The sequence below is a fragment of the Centroberyx gerrardi genome, chromosome 23, assembly GCF_048128805.1.
Source record: "Centroberyx gerrardi isolate f3 chromosome 23, fCenGer3.hap1.cur.20231027, whole genome shotgun sequence".
Lineage (NCBI taxonomy): Eukaryota > Metazoa > Chordata > Actinopteri > Beryciformes > Berycidae > Centroberyx > Centroberyx gerrardi.
In genome coordinates this window covers 8,385,486-8,407,293 of record NC_136019.1, presented here as the reverse complement: position 1 = coordinate 8,407,293, position 21,808 = coordinate 8,385,486, and the positions used below count along the sequence as shown (strand labels likewise).

At 43.3% G+C, this 21,808-nt stretch overlaps 1 protein-coding gene across 2 annotated transcripts; it reads right to left on the bottom strand.

The window, feature by feature from the left end:
- Positions 1-13,179: 13,179 nt before the first annotated feature.
- Positions 13,180-21,808, bottom strand: LOC139926328 (uncharacterized). 2 transcript variants are annotated; one of them, XM_071918018.2, is made up of 3 exons: positions 21,685-21,808; positions 20,521-21,297; positions 13,180-19,886 (listed from the first exon to the last, which is right to left on the bottom strand). In XM_071918018.2, the coding sequence occupies exons 1-3, from the start codon at positions 21,731-21,733 to the stop codon at positions 13,330-13,332; spliced, it is 7,383 nt and encodes a 2,460-aa protein (XP_071774119.2). In that variant the 5' UTR covers positions 21,734-21,808; the 3' UTR covers positions 13,180-13,329. The 2 variants fall into 2 exon arrangements, with proteins under 2 accessions (XP_071774119.2, XP_078147744.1); XM_078291618.1 differs by having other exon boundaries at positions 20,521-21,345; positions 21,685-21,783.

Here is a 21,808-nt window from a genome sequence, read left to right as displayed (position 1 = left end):
GGGTCCTGCAGTCCGTCGGCTTCAGTGAAGATCTCCTCGTGGTGAACGCTTAATATTTCCTAAGTTTTTCCCTATGTAAAGAGAGTGCTGTCTAAAGAGTAGCATTAACGCAAAATCAAGGGCAATTTCAATAATATCTACTTTAATTGTCTGTTCCTTTCTTGCATGCATAGGAAATGAATGGGAATTTAAAAATAATAATTTGGAAATCCCACTTGAGAAAATAGCCTCTAAAATGGTTTATAATTATTAGCTATCTCTAAAATATCAACAAACTGTAGCATGGAATGAAACATGAATTTGACTAATTTGATCATATCATAGATAGATAGATAGATAGATAGATATTATTTTTGAATCCTAAATCCTGGATTTAAACCAAAAAAAAAGCTTTTATTTTTTTTTAGAAATTAAGAAATGCATTATATTTTAACTACTATATATTATTATATTTGTAAAAGTAAATACCTGATCTGTGCAGATGTGTCCATCAAGCAGCAGCAGCAGAACTGACTGTCAGTCTTCCAGGAAAGGCAGGAGTGTCCCCCCTGTCTTTATACCAATCCCTCCTCAGCAGTGGGCAAGCTGATCCTTTCATTCTCCTTCTATTTCCCATGATTTCATGAATAATTTATCACACAGTCAGATCCACAAATGAGCACGCTAATTGGTGCCTTTTTTTATTGGCGTCTCGGGTGCATGCGATTAAACATTAAATTAAATTAATCTGATGGTGAGAAAAATATTTTTCAAATGGCCCTGCATTAACCCACTTGTTAATTTGAAAATAGATTTAGGGAAATTAATTTTAAATTTGAAATAGTTTTTTTTTTAATTGGCTATTCAATTGTTTTTCATTAACATTTTCTGCCAGCTAATTAAACTGTTAATTTGTCTAATAACCCAATTAATGTTTTAATTTTGATATGTTGATATTTATTTTCAATGTGATAGTTAATCTAGGGGACTATTGATTCAACAGAGGTTAGAATATAACATTAATGGAACTAAATAATGTTGATTAAAATCCATATTATGACCAAAATTATGATGTTTGTTTCCCTGTTTTTAGAAATAAGCCAGAAGTGATTTTCCTACAGCCTACCTCTTATTGCAATGTTGTGTTTTAATCAGCTCTATGTTTTTTTTATTTCATGTCCATAGGTTATTTTAAATTGAATTGGCATGCTGGCATGGCCCGCGCACAGCAGCAGCCCTCGCGGCAGCGTCATCCCCGGTTCAAACACACAACTCGCGTGTCTTTGCTCCTTTAAAACCGCCGGGAGCGGAGTGTGTGCCCTACAGTGAAACGGTTAAACGGAGGTTAACACGTGTTGAGGCAGAATACAAACATAATTAGGTCACATTAAGTTCATGAGTGAGTAAATATTTTCATATGGGGTTTTTTTTTTTTTAAAATTTTGGATTTCTCAAATGTTGTGGGGTCAGACGGAGGTCAGGTTTGTGGAAATACACTTCAAAAAATACACTTTGAAGTTACTCAGTGCATTTAATATTGATGTAACAAGCACAGTCAGTGTTCCTGCAGCAGAGCGACTAGTACACACGCACACACAGACACGCACACACACACACACACACACACACACACACACACACACACACACACACACACAGAGGCATTTGCTGACCCTTGCACCGTTTTGGGGATGCGAATGAACCAGCTGCATGAATCGCTAGAGATGTTCAGATTATGTTGTTTCTTGTTTGTTTTTTCATTAATGCCTCTCTTTTTACAAAACAATAAAACTGTTCATGTAACGGGTCTACATTACCGCATCACGTTGCTACAGGCCAGCAGGACAGTAATCCACTGGTTTTGAAGTTGCCTACTGCTCTATAACATTAACAAAAATCACTATAATATTCCTTTAGAGGCTTAACATGTGTCTGACTTAATAGAGGGTTTATAAAGACCATGTCGTAGTTCATGGTAGTTTTAATCACCAATGGTATCATTAATATTCCAATACGACATTATATAAGGGAATATAGCTTACAGTGAGCCCGGTCATTATCGCAAAACACGACTACTTACCAACGACTTTGTTCAGTTGACACTTAATGTTGATGTTAAGTGATGTTATTACAAGCTAAAATCATTTAAAAACTTTCGTTAAAAAGTTCAGCAGGACTGCAAAATAAGAAACATCTCTTGCTAGCAGCCATATGATAGCTAAACTGTCTGTAGCATAACTGTAACCATAGCAACGTAAACACATCCGGTCAGACTGCTGTTCCGCCTCTAACCAGCAATGAAAAGTTTAGTGTTCTCCGAAATTTTTTTAAATAATATTGGAAAATTGTTCCATGTTTCTGGTTAGCTGGGTGTTTGCAGTAAACAACGAGTAACGTGTTTTGGCGCAAGGTGTCGCTCGTTAATTCGATTAGAAATCAACTAAATTGGACCGGACTTCTTGACTGCGGAGTGATATGATTAGATGTGAAAAGACCTCAGAATGCCTTTATTGGCCAATCAGGACTGACCATTCAGCAAAGCCATGTAATAAATGCATTGAACAGTTTTGTTGTGATATATACTACTATCTTCTAAATGTAGGATAGCCTACTATAGGATTACTGTGGTTCTGTTTTTTTTTTTTTTGGTAAAAGAAAAGACTTTGAAGTCTGGGGCTGCACAGGCCAGCAGAAGCCACCTCTTTCCCTCCCAGGTGAATAAGATGTGTTCCGATGTGTTGGAAAAACACTTGTAATAGTCCAGGTGTGTGAGAGGATTGAGGACTGAGACCTGCAGTGCTCCTGCAAAGCGTCCCTGCTTTCAAAACGCATCAAAATGCACCTGGAGCAAAAAAAAGTCTCCTACTCTCTCCCTCTCTCTCTCTCCGTCTGTCAGGCAGCAGCAGCAGCAGCCAGTTGCCATGGCAACAGAAGCAGATGTTGAGGGGTTTCTCGTGTGTGATGGGATGCGAACTATTGACCTCTGCCTTAAAAAAAAAAATGGCAGTAATGGATATGGATTTATGAGTGTATGGGCTGAAGCTATATTGCTTCTAACGCAGCTTGGCACACCATATGCCTCTGTGTGCATTTTTTATGATGTAGGCCCACTTCCTTGCGGGGGTTGGATGATACTTCATTCATGGGCTCTGGGCTTTGTAACGGTGCACACATCATGGCGTACATTTCCCTCCTCTGTATGTATTGTAAATGTGATGATATAGAGGCTGCAGTGCATCTTTTGCTATTTAAATCACTTTTCTCTAGCAATCAATACAAGAAACTTCATACTCCTAGAATACAATGCAGTCCCGGCTCACATATGAACAGTATGCCAAACGCAGCACAGCCATATGACAAATTCAGACACACATGACTCATGCGCACAGCAGTACCAACCGTAACCTTTTTTGACAGAACACAATGCATATATGCATTAATGTCTGCAGGCAGGCGCTGTTGATGCACAACATGAGTCACAGCACTGTTGCAGTAACCACAAGGCCTACTTCCTCATGCTTTCCACAGGCTGACTGCTGTACGACATGCAGGCTGCAGGCTTCCACGCGTTACATAGTCAAACGTGCTTCACTCGCATTTCCGACATGGCTGCCTCTTGTATTTATTTATTTTTTCATTACTTTTTTACAGAAGGCTAACATTGTATTCTGTCATGTATTCAATTGCCCGCCATTCTTGGCACCGAGAGTCATTGATAAGGTGCAAATATATTTGAAACCAGGGTGCCAGGGAGGAGGAATGTCTTTGAAGCTGTGAGGGGATACTGCATTAGTGGCGAGACCCACACACACACACAGTATAAAGCTAATGCTGGTAAAGGGCGAATTAGCGAGTTAAAGCTGGTATTGTCCCATGCCCACTAATTGAGACTAATTGAGTAATGTTAATAAATTGCTTTTGATTGGTGGAGCTCACTACAGGCTTTTGACTCGCATACCACAGTAGAACAGCTACCAAGAAAATGAAAGTAGCCTAGTGATGAAAACTGGCTTCAGGCTGCACTGTGGGAATGAACAACAGAGGCTGCATCTATATGTATATCAGAGCTTAATGAGGTGTTTAATGAAATCCTGTTGCTTAGTGCCTCTCTTCACTGTCACTGGGTTTTCCACTGCATGCAAGAAACTAGTGGAAGCTTCTGTCTCTCCATATTGTGCAGATTTAATTGACCAGTATGGAATTAATAAAGTTGAAATATATTGAGATGAATTGAACTGAACTGAACTGAAATGAACTACTAAAATGCCTATGTGTGTGTGTGTGTGTGTGTGTGTGTGTGTGTGTGTGTGTGTTATGCAGAATCAACACTACAGTAGCGAGTCCTACTGTAGCCGGCCTGTTAGCTGGCCCACTCATGCAGTCAGTACATGAGTCAGGTCTTCTACACGAGAACGGACTGAATAGGAGGAGACAAGCACCCATCAGCTCTGTCATGGGCCCGGCCACCGAGCCAATGACGTCCCTCCACCCCTCTCGCCCCCCTCCCCCCCTACCTCTGTGGAACCGCAGACCACCGAAGCGCCCAAATAAGGGATTCCCGTTCCATCGCCTTGTCAGACTACTGGGAAAATGAAAAGCTACGTCCGACACCAACACTGTCTATTTTGCTTAATATCTTTGGATTTAATATCAATTTATTTATTTGTTAAGGCGGGAGTGGACCAGTTTTGAAGCTGCAATGAAAAACTATAAAAAAAAAATCTCTAGCATTACCTAGCTTAGCATTTCAGCATTTGACGAATTAGACTTTACCTGAATTAAGTCGCATCTTTTTAAAAGTCTGTTCATAGTTCTTGGTAAAACCCAACAGGAAGGTAATATGAAGAGGGAGACACCTGCTATACATTGTACAATGCATTTCCATACAGGTGGGGGACAAAATAATAGAAACACCCTAATAATATATGAATAACAAGCAGCTAATAAAGAGTAGAGTCACGCTTTTGCCTTCGGAATAGCTTCAATCCTCCTTGGAATGCCGTAATACAAGTCATGAACTGTGGGATGTTGGATCTTTCTTCAAGAAGGAAAGCCTCCTGTTCTTTGAGGAATGAAGGAGGTGGAAATCTACTGCACTCTCTGCAGTCCAGAACTTTCCATAAAGGTTTAGATCTGGTGATTGGAGACTGTTCATGAAACCACTGCTGAATTTGTTTGGCTGTGTGTTTGGAGGCATTATCATCTTGGAATATGGGAACATCATGAGGGAACAGCGTCTGCAAAATGTAAAATGGCCTCATATTCCTTGGCCTCTATATGAAAGAGAAACCATCAGACCTAATGACTCCCACAAGATGGCTGCCGACACCATGACAGATCCACCACCTTGTTGAACAGTCGGCAACAGACACCGTGGGTTGTAGAAATCCTTTGGCTCTCTGCTAATGTAACCCTGTCCAGATGTGGGGAAAAAGGATGAAAGACGACCCATCAGATCATATTGCTTTACTTCCATTGCTCAGGGGTCGAGGTTTTGCCCTCCTTTCACCAGGTTATGCATCTTTGTGCGTTGGCCTTGGATACAAGCTGTTTCCAAATGGCTTCAGTTTTGATTGATACTGTGCCACAGAGGTGTTGATGCGATTCTGTGGACATTTTTGTGGTCTAAGAGTCCATCTAACCCCGTCTGTGAGCTTCGACTTGTAACTCTTTTCCAATGTTTGGCATTGGTCATGATTTTTGAGACTGTTCCCCATGCCACATCTGAATGGCAAGGGTCAACAGTCTTGATCATGTTTTTTTTTTGCAGTTTTTGTGACTGATGCACCTGCAATTCCATGGCCTCTTTGTAAGTCTGTTAGTTGCCTCATGTTGCTTTGAAAACTCACATATAAAAGTGAGAATTGTCAGCCCTCTTTTAAAGGTGTAAACATACCGCTGTTTGGCATTCAATTTAGTACGACCTGCCTGTGGAGCTGCCTTTGTAAATGTGATTTAGTTCCGTCAAATTTAAAGCCCTTTTTTCATATGGTGTTTCTGTTATTTTGGCTGCCCCTTGTATAAATGCAGGAAAACAAACGAGAGTGCATGCTGATGGGCACAAACTCACATTCTCTGAGTGAGTGTCTTTCTTCATAACACACTCAAACACGTGCACATACACGAGCATGCTCACAAACGTTTACATATACACAAATACATGCATGCAAGCACACACACACACACATACGAGTGCACACACACAGAGATAGACACAGTAGCGCTCACATGCATACACAAACATGCAAATACAGTATGTAGCAGCATTCTCTCTCTTTTGTTCTCTCTCCCTCTCACACACACACACACACACACACACACACACACACACACACACACACACACACACACTCCCTGGTTCTAAGTACAGGATAGACTTCATTATACATACACAATTAATGTTTAATCTGCTCCTCACCTCCAACCAGTGCCGTAACTCCCACTCTCTACAGGCCCATCAAACTTTTATAAGGGTAATCGAGATAAAACCGAAATGGAATAACTTCTCCTTCCATAATCCCAGTGGAAAGGTGACGGGAAACGTTTCCAAGGTGTTACAAGGTGCCAGACAGCTCTCAGAATTAGCTTTCCTGCCCACCCATTGCATTGGCATTGGGTGTGAGTGTTTTCCAATAGAATATTCTAAGGATTCCTGAGGGAGTGTGTGTGTGTAGGTGGGTTTGTGTGTGTGTCCTGAGGGTTTGAGTTAGGGCTATTTTAATTAATTAATTAAAATGCCTTCAAACCTGGGCATCGCTGTGAAATACTAAAAAACTTCCCTTGTTCTTTTTTTATTGAGAGATTAAGAAAGCAAAGAGTTCAGCCAAGGTAGGCAATCTCTCTTTCTCTCTCTCTCTTGCAGCAGTTCACAGAGAGTGCATGTGTGTGTGTGTGTGTGTGTGTGTGTGTGTAGACCAAGCGTGTGTGTCCATGTAATTCCCTGCCAGTCTGTCATCTGAATTTTTTTTTGTGTGTGTGCAGAGCCTCGTAAGTCTTATATAAGGTAGATCAGATAGGGTGAAGCGGTCATCCAAGGATCTCCTGGATTAGGCTGTGTGTGTGTGTGTGTGTGTGTGTGTGTGTGTGTGTGTGCGTCAGAGAGGCAGAGGGAGAGATAGCGGAGAGAGGAGAGAGAGCAACAGACCGGGAGAAAAAAAATTACGAAATGATGCAAATACATGAAAATAAACTTTCCCCAAGGGCGCCATATGTTAACGCATGTGTGCGTTTGTACAGTGTATACGTCCAGATGCATTATAGTAAATAATGAGCAATACAGTATAGTATATACACACACACACACACACGTGGGGCGCTGTGCTGTGAGTTCACCACTAGAGAGCGCTCACCCTCACTGAACTTTTGACCCCGGCTGCTGGGCATTCAAACGATGCCACATCCGCTATTACATGATCTGCTTTTGATTAATTAGGCGAATGTGATCGCGCACACTGACATCACATGGGGACAGAGTCTGCAGTGAATGATTAAAGGGGCATGCGAACATAAAAAGGGGAAGTGATGCAAATTGAAAAAATGTAAAAAATGAGAGAAAGAGGGAGAAAAGAGAGAGAGAGGAAAAAGAGAAAAAAGAGGAGGGAGGGCGCATGTGTGCACAAGCAGACACGGGCTGACAGGAGCGGTCATAGACGGCAGAGTGTTTGCTCATGCAACTCGCCGTTCAAGGATATCTCTTAGTCTGGATTAAAACACACCATCCATCTATCTCTCAACCCCCCCCCCTTCCCCCGTCGTTCTCGCTCTCTTTCATCCATCCATCCCTCTCTCATGGCTTCTCTTCGGGTGTGAGTTCTGTTAATTTCCCCCCTCCATCTTCTTCTTCCCTCACCCGCTGCCGTTCCTCCGCCCCACAGCGCTCGGCCGCCATGAGCTCATCAGAGGACGCTCACCTAAGGACCAGAGATGTTCACTCTTGTCAAGTTGTGTAATCCGCCCCTCCCTCCCTCTCTCTCCCTCTCCCCCTCCCTCCCTCTCTCTCACCCAATCCCCTCATCTTACATCCTGAACTCCCGCTGAACTTGCCATGCAGGGCGAGGGAAGCGATTCAGGCTTCAGCAGAGACGGAGGCAGACAAGCCGAGCGTTGCACCTGATCTTCGGCACAAACGTTCTTCACTGAAACACTGAGAATATGTTAAAGACAGGGTGAAAACCTTAGCAGACCTTAGCAGCGTTGTAATACTCATGCTCGTACTTTTTGTGGCTATTTTGACTCTTTGCCTAGCTAAGAATTTAAAATTTTAGTTTTTCTCCACTTCACCGTTGGTCACCGTCTATTTTCTCCTCAGCACTACAAACAATTTAAATGATTACACCTGTGCACAGTATGTAATAATCCTCAAACTCCTATACATTGATTAGTCAAACTCCTATTGATTAGTTGGATATTCAAGGGCATATTACTGAGCTCCTGCAGATAGATCTACATCTCTTTTGATCCTTATAGGAAACTACTTAAGCATTACTTTTACATTTGGAAAGACCTGCACACTGTTTATTGCCTATTTTGGTCTTGGTCTTGAATAGCAGTCAATTTTCTTTGGTTCTCAACAGCAGCCAAAGCGTCCTTGAGCAAGACGCTGAAACTCTGAATAAGCGTGTCAGATAAGTTCCCTAAAATGTGTAAAAAATAAAAATGTTTTAACATCAGTCAAGGCTCATGGCGTTGTTCCTCTCCTCTTTGCGGCAGGAAAAGATGTCATGTTTCCCAGTGTCCAGATAATGCTGGGGGCAGTTTATCTGCTGGTCATGATATTTGTAGGACATTCCTGATAAAAGGTTCTACCCTTGCTCTTAGTAAAAAACAATATTTTATTCATGCAGCAAGATATAAAGCATGTCACTTTGACCGTCAAAGGCCTTCCTCACAAGTCTTACTGAATAAATAAAATCTATATGTATATATTTTTTACCTTGAGCAGGAGGAGCTCGTCTTATCTGGATTATATATCTTCCAGTGTCTCAATGTATTTTCAAATTCAATGGAACCTTTTAAAACTGAATTTTGAGACTGAATTACGGTCCCCCCCCCCCCAAAAAAAATGCTTCATGTTCTCTGTGAAGGTATCATAACTCATTCAGCCATGAGGGGAAGCTAAAAACATAAAAAGATCAGACATGCTTAGATAACAGAGTTAAATGTGGCGTGTGAAATTACTTCAGATGTACAGGCTGAGGAAAAATCTTGCCGCTGTAAAGTCTTGCATCATTATTACATCATCATTTGGGCAATTATGGTCCCTGTATTTGGAAATAAGTCGTATTCCTTAAGATGTATCAGCAAAATATTTTAAAGTGTCCTTCATCATCTGGATGGAGACAAAGCCAATCAAATGGAATCAAAAAATCCTGTTAAACAGATTAAAGTCAACAGATAGTTTCTGTATTATTTTTAATTTTATTTTATATTGCCTTTCAAATGGCTCATCTGTACAGCAATAACAGTGCGTTTGAGCCGGAGTATACATTTCACTTCCCTCATTTAGATTCTTTACTGTGTGCCGTACTGGATATGAATACTGTGAGTTTGATTTGCAACGCGCTCTGACAGCTGCTTGCACAGGACTTGATCAGCCAATCCTCTCGGCCCCTGCCAGCCTTTCGGCCAATAGGATGACAGAGAGCCCTCGGGGGGTGTGTCTCATTAGCTAGATTCCAGGACCTGGCTCTGGCCCACTGCACGCACTCAGCCGGAAAGGATGCAGTCCAGAGGGGGATGCATCATCTGCATCATCATCTCCCCTCTCTCTCTCTCTCTCTCTCTCTCTCTCTCTCTCTCTCCCCCCCCTCCCTCTCTCTCTCTCCCACTCTCTTTCTCTTCAGGAAAGCAGAGAGCAGGGGATGTGAGGAGAGGGAAGGTAGCTAAGGCGAGGAGAGGACAGACGAGGTGAGATGGTTCGCTGTAGAAATATCAGAAAACTGCCTGGATTTTGTTTCTCTTGCAAATCTTTGTTAAAATTATGATTTCCTCGATTCACATCAGTAGTCAACACTAGTTTCACGTAGGGCTGGGCGATGTGGTTGAAATCAATATTCCGATAATCATAAGGATTTTCTTCGATATCGATATATATCACGATATGGCTCACGTATGCAAAATCAAACAAGTTAAATAATCAAATTAATGTTCATCCCATTGAACCGAATGTTAGGTGTGATGTCAAACAAAACTGAAATTTCCAAATAATATTCCTTTCATACCTTCATTTTGTCAGATTTAAAATCAATTTAGCTTGTTATCATTAGTTTGGACAGCAGAATTGTGTCACGATATCCAAAAATCACCATTTCATCAAAATACGATTCTACTGGAAGACGATAATATTGAAATATCGCCCAGCCCTAGTTTCAAGATCAGTTGAAATTTCAACATCTGCACTGGTGGACATCTGGCCCTCTCCTACCCCAGCAGGGACATTATGTCCAGTGTTTTTGTGCCCCGCCCTTTTGCTATAACTATTTTGGGTCCAGGCTCCAGATCCAAGGGCTTGGGACCATGTGTTTTTTATATAGCCTTGCAGACAAGCCATCTAATTCTGAAAGCTAACTCTATCTAAATGCCGAGGTAGAGGAGGAGGCAGAGGGGGGAGCAGGGAGAGGTGCTGGGCAGATATGGCCCTCCTCATGGTCCATCAGGTTCAATATAAATCCTCACCCTTGAGAGACCGGCGCTGACCTTTGCAGCCACGCTCCGTATCATGAAAATACCGACCCGTCCGGCGCCGGTGCCTCCCCGAGCCGTGACGTCTCCACAGAGCGAGAGAAACTTTCTGCTCTGAAATGTTTTTGGAGGTCAATGTAATACACCAAGAGAGCACAAAGCAATTTACAAAACGGGCGAAATACCCAGACAAAATCAACACAAGAGGCTGCCTATTGTCAACAGTCACAAAAGAAGAAGAAGAAGGAGAAAAAGAAGAAAAGAAGGCATTAAATCAAACCATCACTGTGACACAAATGAAGAGTTTCATTCAAAATGAGATATTCACCATTTGAAACAAAATTGACACATACTCTTACAAAACGATGACTCACATGCGAGAAAAGAAAGCAGATTCTGGGTTTCAATTAAAGTTGTGGGTCATCCTAAGACCACCGCTTACAAAACGGTTGTGTTTTTGAAGACAGAATCACATGTGTTTTTCAAATATCGATTTCCAGGTAGCGGTTTTCCCCCAAAATGGATAGTGTTCTTTAATGAAACCCATCAAATGTATTTCCACCACCATCCAAAAGCACAATCAAAATATGATTTATCACAAACTAACACCAGACTGCTGTAATAATTATGGTGAGTCAGAAATAAACCAAGAGTATTAAAACCACTTGAATATTAATGCTAGTGTTAAAGCGGAATCACATTTATTTCCTTCCTGGGTCAAGTACAGGAAAGAAAAACATTGTTGGAAAGACCATTATTCAAATGAGAGTGCAGGGGCCTTAATAGAAATCAGCAGAACCATTAACTTCTGTTTTAACATAGCCTAGTAATTTTGTTTCCAACATTTGTAGACATGATTGACTGCACTGTTCCCGTCTATTGTAGTTCATGTAAATGTGGCCCCATCCATATTCTCCAAAAAGCCTCATTCAGGACTTAAAAGGGCCCCAAATGAAGCTAAATTAGGGTTACCGCGGTGGCTTAATCTGAACTAATGCCAGCTAAAACCAAACTGAGTGCCCAAGAGTGGTTCCATCACTTCCTGTTTGCACCATTCAGTGGGACAATGCTGATGTGGAGCAAGGATTCACCTTTGACCCAGCAGATATGGTAGGGATCTGTGTTACCGGAAGAGAGGGGTTATGATCTTGAATGGAAAGAAGAAAGTGTGTGAGAGAGCATGTGACTCTCTTTTGGTACCTTTATATACCTTAAATAACATTCATTCTTTTTCAAGTCCTAATGTCTGACCCCTTCTGCCTTTGTGCATGCATGATTTCAGCCTATTTAGCCTTTAGATAATCAGGTATTGACATATATGATGTACATAAGCAAAAATAGCATCAAAACTACATACTAGATAAGTACAAATTCACCATATAAGCACCCAAGACAGCGTGAATCATTTTAAACCAGGTCCAGGTCTTTGAAGTTTAAATCATTTCGCAAAGAATCATGCACTATACAATCAATCAATGTGTGTAATCAATAAATTGTGTGTTGTAAGATAAATCTAGGGATCTAAAAATATAAATTATGGACAAATTATGTCTGGGATTGTGTTGGATACCTGATAGCTTTAAAACATTACTAAAACAAAATTATGTCTGCATCGACTGCAATTTGACAACTTCTTTCATCTCTCCCAAACGCTTTGAAAATCGTCCCACACCCTGCAGAGATGATCGAAGAAGCGGGGATCCATCTTGACACAACACCCTCTCATCTTGCCTCTAAAGGCAGCTCATATCGAATGGATAGATTAACAAAACATTGCTGCTACGTTAGATATGGGCCAGCACTCACACTCCATAATTATTAGCCTGCTGATTGCACATGAGTGTTTTTGGATGTTGTATCTGGCCCTGCAGATGATAGAAGTTGTTGTATTTCCCCCCACATTTTCCTCCTGGCTGTCAAAAATTGCATTCTGAGAAAGCCATACTCCTCTCATCAAGAGTCATAATTTACTTGTCAAAGCAGGAGTCCTCTCAGCGGGCGGGAGACTCCCTGGGGTTATAATTGCGAGACGGTTTGGTTCTCCTGAAATGTCTCCAGTCAAGATGGAGCACAGGCCTGCTAGTCAAGCTTTGTATAGTCTTCCCTTTGAAAAAAAAAAAATAGCCATTTACACAGAAAATTGTAAAACATGGTCAAATTTGACTAGCTTCACTACACTTTCACCATCAACTCCTTGTCATCAATTACTTTCAACACTTACTACTTGGGTGTTCAGAGAATCATCTACAGAGTGACACAAGGTCCCCATCTTGTGGAGAAAGTATGAAAGTCATGGCGGTGACAGTGGCAATCAGCCGTGGTTCAGCCGAAAAATCCACATCCATCTTAGAAATATCCATCTTTGGATTTGCAGATCATTCAAACCTTAAATGACATAATTTTATCATTTTACACTGTTATCCATGTATTTTTTTTTTTTTAAAGAACAGATGAATAAATGAGTGATGAATATATGAATGAATCGTTCAGCAAGCAGGATGGAAGAAATTACTCATTTATTCAATTTATCCAGTTACTTCATGTTGTTTATAGTCTGAACAGCAATTTACTTTACCTTGAATGTTAAATTCATTCAGGCTATTTGCATTTTTACAAAGCTTTCATCCATTCTGTCTCTACCTCTCACACACATTTCTATACCAAACACTTCTATCTACTGTTTAAAGCCACTATATCCTCTATCTTCTCAAATAACCCTTCAATTAGAGAGTTGCTTGTTCTGCTGGTCAGCACATGATACCGGCCCAAACATTTCTCCACGAGCCCCGTTAGGGTCCCGTTCCTCAGGATATGCTGCTCTGCGCTCTCCCCTAAAGTCTCCCCCCACGTGAAAAGCACCAGTGTGCGCTGCCAAATCTCTTCCCCGATCAGACTCACATGTCCCTCCACCGCTCTCCTGTACTTCTCTGTGCAGGTCAGGAAGGCCGGGATGACCAGCAGGAGAACGTGGGGTGCTGGGTGACACCGGGAAACGCCGTCCAGGATCCCCGTCCTCTGCGCCGCGTCGTTTGGATCTGGGCCGTCCCGCCACCTGAGACCCGGCGGTTCCACGACAGCGACGCGCCGTCCGGCTATCTGACCTCTCCAAGTCCCGGGAGGGGTCGATCCATCCTGTGACGCCTCTCCGCCAAGGAGGGTGACTCCTGCTGGGTAGCGGGGCGACCAGTTCTCCCCCAAAACCACCACCCTCAACTCTGACTCACACCAGTCTTTGTTGTTTGCGACTCGGCGGCCCTGACTTGAAGATAACAACTTGGTGACCTTCGCACCTACGGGTTCCTCTCCTTCTTTTTCCTTCTCCTTCCCCTTCCTCTCCGCTAAAGCTCTCTCTTTCATCCCCTCCTTTTCCCCTGTCAGCTCTATCTCTTTTAGTGTTTCGAGCTGACAGTTATTGCTCTCCGCAGCTGACGACGCTGTTTTCACCCTCTGATCCTCCAAGTCTTTTGAGCATCCGCCTCGCTCCGATTCCTTCCCCCGCGCCTCTTCCCTCCTCTCCTGCTCGTCCGCCACGCTGACCTCTTGGTACATGACATGGGCATCGTCCGCTGGGATCTCAAACACATCCGTCAGACTGAACGAATTCCTCCCTCGGACTCCCGCGTTTGATTCCTGTCCGTTAAATTCCCCGCCGTCAACCTCATGTTGCCCGTTCCACAGATCTCCGTCTGAGCGCTCGAGCTCTGCCTCTGCTTTCCCGTGATCCCGCTCTCTTTTGTGCATCTCCGCCTCTCTTTTTTCAAGACCCCGCTCCCATTTGCTCAGCTTCTCAAGCGTGACCTTTAAGTCCTTCTCTCTGTTGCGAAGTTCTTCCTGCAGTTTGGCCAAGTCTCTCCCCATTTCATCCAGTTGCTGCGTTTTAGAGCTCATCTGCTCATTTCGCGTCTCTAACTCGGCCGTCCAGCTGAGCAACTCCCGTTCTTCACTCCTTAAGCGATGCTCTTTATCTTCCAGCTCTCTCCCCCAGTCTTTGAGCTCTTTCACCTTCTTCCGGAGGTCTTGCCCATGAGAGTTCAGCTCTTCTTGTTTATCCTCCAGCGCCCCGAGCCAGTTTTCCAGCTTCTTCTCTTTACTGCCAATATTTTGAGCTCTGAGGCTCATATCTTGCTCGAATTCTTCTTTTTCCTCTTGCTCCTTTTGTTTCATCTCTAGATTCGCTTCCCATTTCGTGAGTTCTTGTTCCTTACTTTCCAGCTTTCTCTCTTTTTCAACCACCTCTTCCTCTTTTGCGTCAAGTTCGTGTCCTCTTTTGCTCAACTCTTCCTCGTTTCTGTTCATGTCCCGTTCCCTTGCTGCAATTTGGCTCTCCCTTTTCAGGAATTCCTCTTCGATCCCCTCGTCCCTCACGCTTTGCTTCTCCACCAGCTGTCTCTGATAACGCTCTCTCATCTCGTTCAGCTGCTTTTCACCCTCACCTTCTCTCTCTCTCATCCTCTCCACCTCTCTCTGCAGTTTGTCATTTGTCTGTTTTAATGCGGCGACCTCTCGATCTCTCTCGTTACGAACGCTCTGGATTTCGGATTCCTTGCTCTTCATCTGCTCTTCGTACCTACTCCGATGCTTTCTAATCTCTTCCTCTCTACTCTCAACAGCGTCTCTACGTGCTTCACACTCCTCCTCATGCTCCTCGCACTTCCTTTTGAGATTGTCCGTCTCCTTTCTCATCTCTTCATTTCGCTCAAGCAGATCCTCAACTCTCCTCTGGCTTTCCTTGTGTTTCTCGGTGACGTCAAGAACGCGTTGCCGTCTTTCTTCCTCCATATGCTGCAACTGGCTTATGGCTCCGTCTTTCTCCTTTATGACGGATTCCACGTTCTCATTTCTTCTCACAATCTCCTTCTCATATTCCTGTATCATGTTGGTCATCTCCGTTTCCATCTTGCCGGTCAAGTTCTTCAGCTCTGACTTTGTTTGCTCGATTGTTTGCCTTAGTTGGATAATCTCTTTCTCGTTCTCCCTGTCTCTCTCCTTCAAGCTGCTGAGCTCCGCTTCTTTCTCCTGTAGTTTTTCCATCATTTCCGCATCTCTTTTCCTCTCTTGCTCTGTGTGACTTTGCTGCATTTCCATAATACTGGAAGTTCTGTTTTTATCGTTTTCTTTCAGTTCTTCTATTTCTTTCAAGTGGTTTGCACGTGTCTTCTCTGCCTCTTCCATCTCCGTTTCCTTCTGCGCGGCAAAACCCTGCGCCTGTGTTACTTCTTGTGTTTTCTTTTCAATGATTTCTAGCAGTCTGTTGATCTCGTTTTCTCCCTTCTCATCCCTCTTTCGCTGTTCTTCCTTCCATCTCGTCTCCCTGGACTCGGCTTGCTGTTTTACGCTTTCTACCTCAGTTTCCCTCTCTTTCAGTTTTTTCTCCATGTCGTTTAAAAGCTGTAGTTTAATCTCTCCCATCTCGCTTTCTCTTTCTTGCAGTCTTTGCTCTGCTTCTTTCTTGTGATTTAAAATATCCCTTTCTTTCTCTTCTTTTTGTTGTAGTTTTTCCTTCATTTCTTGTACATGCAGTTTCATCTCCTCAATCTCTCTTTCTCTTTCTTGCAGTCTTTGCTCTGCTTCTTTCTTGTGATTTAGAATAACTTTTCCTTTCTCTTCTTTTCTTTGCAGGTTTTCCTCCATTTCTGTTATATGCTGTTTCATCTCTTCTGTTTCTCTTTCTCTCTCTTTCAGTCTTTGCTCCATCATTTTCTTGTAATTTAAATGATCCATTTCTCTTTGTTCCTCTTTCTGTTGCACGTTTTCCTCCAGTTCTTGTACATGCAGTTTCATCTCCTCAATTTCTCTTTGTTTTTCTTGCAGTCTTTGCTCCATCTCTTTCTTGTGATTTAGAATAACCTCCTCCTTCTCTTCTTTACTTTGCAGGTTTTCCTCCATTTCTGTTATATGCTGTGTTGTCTCTTCCACTTCTCTTTCTTTTTCTTCCAGTCTTTGCTCCATCTCTTTCTTGTGATTTAGAATGAGGTTTTCCTTCTCTGCTTCTTTTCTTTGCATGTTTTCCTCCATTTCCGTTATATGCTGTTTCGCCTCTTCTATTTCTCTTTCTTTCTCTTCTAGTTTTTGTTCCATCCTTTTCTTGTAATTTAAATTATCCATTTCTTTCTCCTCTTCTTTTTGTTGCATGTGTTCCTCCAGTTCTTTTACATGCAGTTTAATCTCCTCAATCTCTCTTTCTTTCTCTTCCAGTCTTTGCTTCATCTCTTTCTTGTGATTTAGAATAACGTTTTCCTTTTCTTCTTCTTTACTTTGCAGGTTTTCCTCCATTTCTGTTATATGCTGTTTTATCTCTTCTATTTCTCTTTCCTTCTCTTTCAGTCTTTGCTCCATCGTTTTCTTGTAATTTAAATGATCCATTTCTCTTTGTTCTTCTTTCTGTTGCACGTTTTCCTCCAGTTCTTGTACATGCAGTTTCATCTCCTCAATTTCTCTTTGTTTTTCTTGCAGTCTTTGCTCCATCTCTTTCTTGTAAATTAAATTATCCCTTTCTTTCCCCTCTTCTTTTTGCTGCATGTGTTCCTCCAGTCCTTTTACATGCAGTTTCATCTCCTCAATATTTCTTTCTTTTTCTTGCAGTCTTTGCTCCATCTCTTTCTTGTGATTTAGAATAACGCTTTCCTTCTCTTCTTCTTTCCTTTGCAGGTTTTCCTTAATTTCCTTTATATGCTGTTTTGTCTCTTCTACTTCTCTTTCTTTTCCTTCCAGCCTTTGCTCCATCTCTTTCTTGTAAATTAAATCATTCCTTTCTTTCTCTTCTTCTTTTTGCTGCATGTGTTCCTTCAGTTCTTTTACATGCAGTTTCATCTCCTCAATCTTTCTTTCTTTTTCTTCCAGTCTTTGCTCTGCTTCTTTCTTGTGATTTAGAATAACATTTTCCTTCTCTTCTTCTTTTCTTTGCAGGGTTTCCTCCATTTCTGTTATATGCTGTTTTGTCTCTTCTACTTCTCTTTCTTTCTCTTCCAGTCTTTGCTCCATCTCTTTCTTGTAATTTAAATGATCCCTTTCTTTCTCTTGTTCTTTTTGTTGTAGTTTTTCCCTCATTTCTTTTACATGCACTTTCATCTCCCCAATCTCTCTTTCTTTTTCTCCCAGTCTTTGCTCCATCTCTCTCTTGTGATTTTGAATTATCTTTTCCTTGTCCTGTTCATTCACTTGCAGTTTTTCCTCCATTTCGTTAATGTGCTGATGTTTTAACTCTACCATTTGTCTATTGTTCTCTTGCATTTTTTGTGCCATCTCTTTTTCGTGACTTATATGAATCATTTCCTTCTCTTTTTCATTTTCTCGCATTTTCTCCTCTATTTGGACTGCGTACTTCTGTTCTAACCCTGCCATTTCTAACTCTTTTTCTTGCAGTTGTTTCTCCATTTCTTTTGCAGTCTGTTGTTTGAGTTCTTTAATCTCTCTCTGTTTTTCTTGCTGTATGGCCCTTATTTCATCATCATGCTGCTGTTTGACCCTTTCTATATCTTCCTCCTTTTCTTTCTGTTTTCTATCAATTTCTTGCTGGTGTTGAACTCTCCTCGCTTCCATCAGTTTTTCTGTTTCATTCAATTTTCTGGCCATCTTTTCCTCATGCTGCAGTTTTATGCCTTCTGCCTCGTTTTCTTTCTCTTGTATTTTTCTCTCCATCGCTTTCTGATGTTGTGATTTCATCTCCTCTACTGTCTCATTCAGTTTCATCTCCATTTCTTGTTCACGTTGCTTTATGCCCTCAAGAGCTGTCTGCTTTTCCTGAAGCGCTTTCTTCACATCACGTTTCATTTCTTCCCCCTCTTTCTCCTTTTCATGTACTTTTCTTTCCATCTCTCTTTTTAGCTGTTGTTCCATCTCTGCCATCTCTCTGTTTTTTTCCTGTGCTTTTCTCTCATCTTCTCTCTCATGCCATAAAATAGCATCATCATATTGTCTTCTACACTCATTAATTTCTTCTTGTAAAGACTCAACTTTTTCCATGCACTCGGCTTTCTCTTTCTTGTACAGCTCTATCTTTTCTGTCAAATTCTCTGCTTCCCTCATCCACTCTTGTTGCCTTCTTCTGATTTCGTCCTCCCTCTGTTTTCTCTCATGGTCATTTTCCACACTGGCACGCTCAAGGTCGAGCAGCTTCAGTTGCTGCTCGTCAATTCTCTCTTTCAGCTCGTCAATCTCTCTCTCTTTCATCTCCAGTTTGAGCGACACCTCTTCCCTCTCTCGGCTGCTCTGGTGCAGCGCCGCGAGGATTCTGTCGTGCTCTCCGCTGAGATCCTGAATCTCTCTCTCCTTATCCTCCGTCAGCCATTTCATCCTCTCCTCCAGCTCGCCGATTTCGTTCTTCCTCTCGCCGCTCCTCCTGTCCTCATCTTCCTCCGTCTCTTCCCTTTCGGCGTCCGCCTTCCCGGGTGATTTCACCTTCTTCTTCCTGTCAAAGAACCACCTGATGCTCTTCACCTCCCTCTCCCTCATCTTCTTCAGCTCCGTCTCCTGGCGAAGCATCTTGTCGCCGATCTCCTTCAGGCGCTGGTTGAACTTCTCGTTCCTTTGCCGGCTGAGATCCCTGACCTCCTGGACCAGGCCTGAGAAAGCCTCGCACCTATTCCCCGCCGCCATCTTTTCCACCTTTTCCAGGAGCTCCATCACTTGCGCAGAGGCTCCACTTCCTCTCTTTCCTCCACTAAGCCCTCCTCCGTCTCCGTTGCTAATAACATGGCACCTGCCTCTGCACTTGTCCAGCAGCCACTGCAGATCCCTGCCCCCGCTCTGGATGTGCTGCTCGATATCCACCCCCTCTCGAAGCTGATCCCCGTGGGTGAACAGGAGGACGGTGTGCCTCCACACTCCCTCACCCAGAAGCTCCAAATGCTCCCTCACAGGTCCCACCCTCACCAGCGTATCCACCCTCAGCGTCAGCAGGAGCGCGTGGGGCCCCGGGGGACACAGCGCCGCGCCGCCCACCACCTCCCTCTTCACCCTCTCTGGTGTGGCGCCCGCTACGCCGCCCTCCCAGCCCGGCGTGTCCACCACCGTCACCAGCCTCATGGCCACCTCCGCTTGCTGCCGGACGCACTCCTCCGTCACCGTCCCCGTCCGGAAGAAGCCCGCTCCGCCCAGGATGGTGTTCCCGGCAGAACTCTTCCCCGTCTCGCGCTCCCCCAGCAGCACCAGCCGGACCTCGGGAAGACGGCGGGCGGCCTTGGAGAACGACTGGCGGGCGTCTAGCTCTGAGGCCTGGAGGCCATCGCCTGGCAGGGAGAGAGGGTGAAATAATTCTGTTTTAGTCTCACTGCATGCTAACAATCTGTCTCTTTATGTACCAAAGCGCAGCCTTAGATTGGCAGACAAGATGCTTTTGACTGTGACAAAATCCGGATTGTGATAAGAGGTGTTTGGAACCAATTGCATCAGGAAACACGCTCTGTATCTTCTAAAACCAAATTAAAAACTCACATATTTAGGTTATCTTTTAACTAGTTGTTTGTTAGCTTCCTTTGCAGCACTTTGTACTTTATCTTTCTCTCAATTGACTGTCTTTACATATTTATTCAATGTTCATATGCATTTTTATTTATTCTTTTTTTTCTTTTAACTTGTGAAGCACTTTGTACTTGTGTAAAAAAAAGGTGCTATATAAATAAAGTTTATTATTATTATTAGCATTATTATTGTTGTTGTTGTTATTGTACAGTGTCTAACTGATAAAATAGAGATATATATTGGGCATTTATTCATATTTTCCAGTAAGAATGCATTCAAAAAGTTTTGGAAAATAATGATTGAAATGTGTTGGATTAAACAGTTTCTGTGTCTGGTTGTATGATATGAGGTGAAGCACTTGAGAAACAGGTGACTTTAAGTTGAACAGGCTGAAGAACTCACTCATGAGAGCAGCTCTGATCGTCCCTCTCTGCACCTGCGCCTCCATCTGCCTCTGCTTCTTCCTCCTCTCCCTCGCCCTCCTCTTCCCGTCTGCCTCCAGACCCAGCAGAACCGCAGTGTCCATCCCCAAATGCCTGCTTCCCCCCTTCTTCCCCTCCACCATCTCCTCCAGTTTCCTTATCAGCTCTTTCACTTGCGTCCCGTCTCCTTTGCTCCTATTGTCCAGGACGTGGTATCTGTTCCCACACTTCTGGAGGAGTTTCTGGAGCGCCGGTCCGCTGGTCAGGATCCGCTGCTCCATGGACACCAGGCCCAGCTCGTCCCCCCTGGTGAACAGCACCATGGTGTGCTCCCAAACCCCTTTCCCCAGCGGCTCCAGGTGTTCCTCTATCTGACCGTTGAAGGCCTCTGTCATCGAAGCGCAGGACCGCACCACTAGGAGCACAGCGTGGGGTCCGGGAGGGCAGAGCGACACACTCCGCAACGTCTCTCGCCTCACCCAGTTGGGCGTGCTGTTGAGCGGGTAGTACCACTCCCACCCGGGGGTGTCCACCGCGGTGACCCGTCTCCCCGCCACGTCCGCTCGCCTCTTCACACACTCCTCCGTGGGCTTTCCGCTCTCGAACCCCGCTGCTCCTCCCAGAATGGTGTTGCCCGCTGAGCTCTTCCCTGCTCCTTTCCTGCCCAGGAGGACCAGTCTGAGTTCTGGGAGTAGAGGGGCGACGCTGTGTGAAGCGGGGGTGCATTGTGTCTCCATGGCGGCCGGCCGACTCTCATCTGTGAAGAAAGGTAGGAGTACTTCCTCAGTGCACCACACCGAATAAGCTGAATGACAAAGAGCAGAAGTGTGGCAGTAATCAGTCATCTAGCTGGTACTTCATACTTAAAACCTTCATTTTCATTGTTTTACATTGTTTTTTTAATTGGACTGATCTGAGTTATACTTTCCTTGCAAGTTAAACTATCTATTTATCATGGAATAGCTGAACACATGCACTACTATTTGCTGTCAGAAAGAACATGCTTCACTATCTACCTCACTTTACCCTCAGATTGAATGTTAACATACTGTACATGATGCCTAGATATATAAGCTTTTCAAATTCATAGTAATATAGTATGTAAGCAAAGTATGGAAGAGTTCTACATGTACAATGAACTCACCACCATTTGCGACGGTGACTGGATCGCAGTTTTCACCCTTTGTCTCCATCCCCTCTACACGTCAAACCCTCTTCCTCTTGTCCTTCCTCTTCCTCTTTTTGGTTCCAGTACATCTATTTCAGGA

Coding starts and splice junctions, on each gene's coding strand:
- LOC139926328 (XM_078291618.1), bottom strand. CDS start 21,733: ATGGAGACAAAGGGTGAAAACTGCGATCCAGTCACCGTCGCAAATGGT. Junction 21,346..21,684: donor AGTCACCGTCGCAAATGGTG/GTGAGTTCATTG, acceptor TTTGTCATTCAG/CTTATTCGGTGTGGTGCACT. Junction 19,887..20,520: donor GATCAGAGCTGCTCTCATGA/GTGAGTTCTTCA, acceptor TCTCCCTGCCAG/GCGATGGCCTCCAGGCCTCA.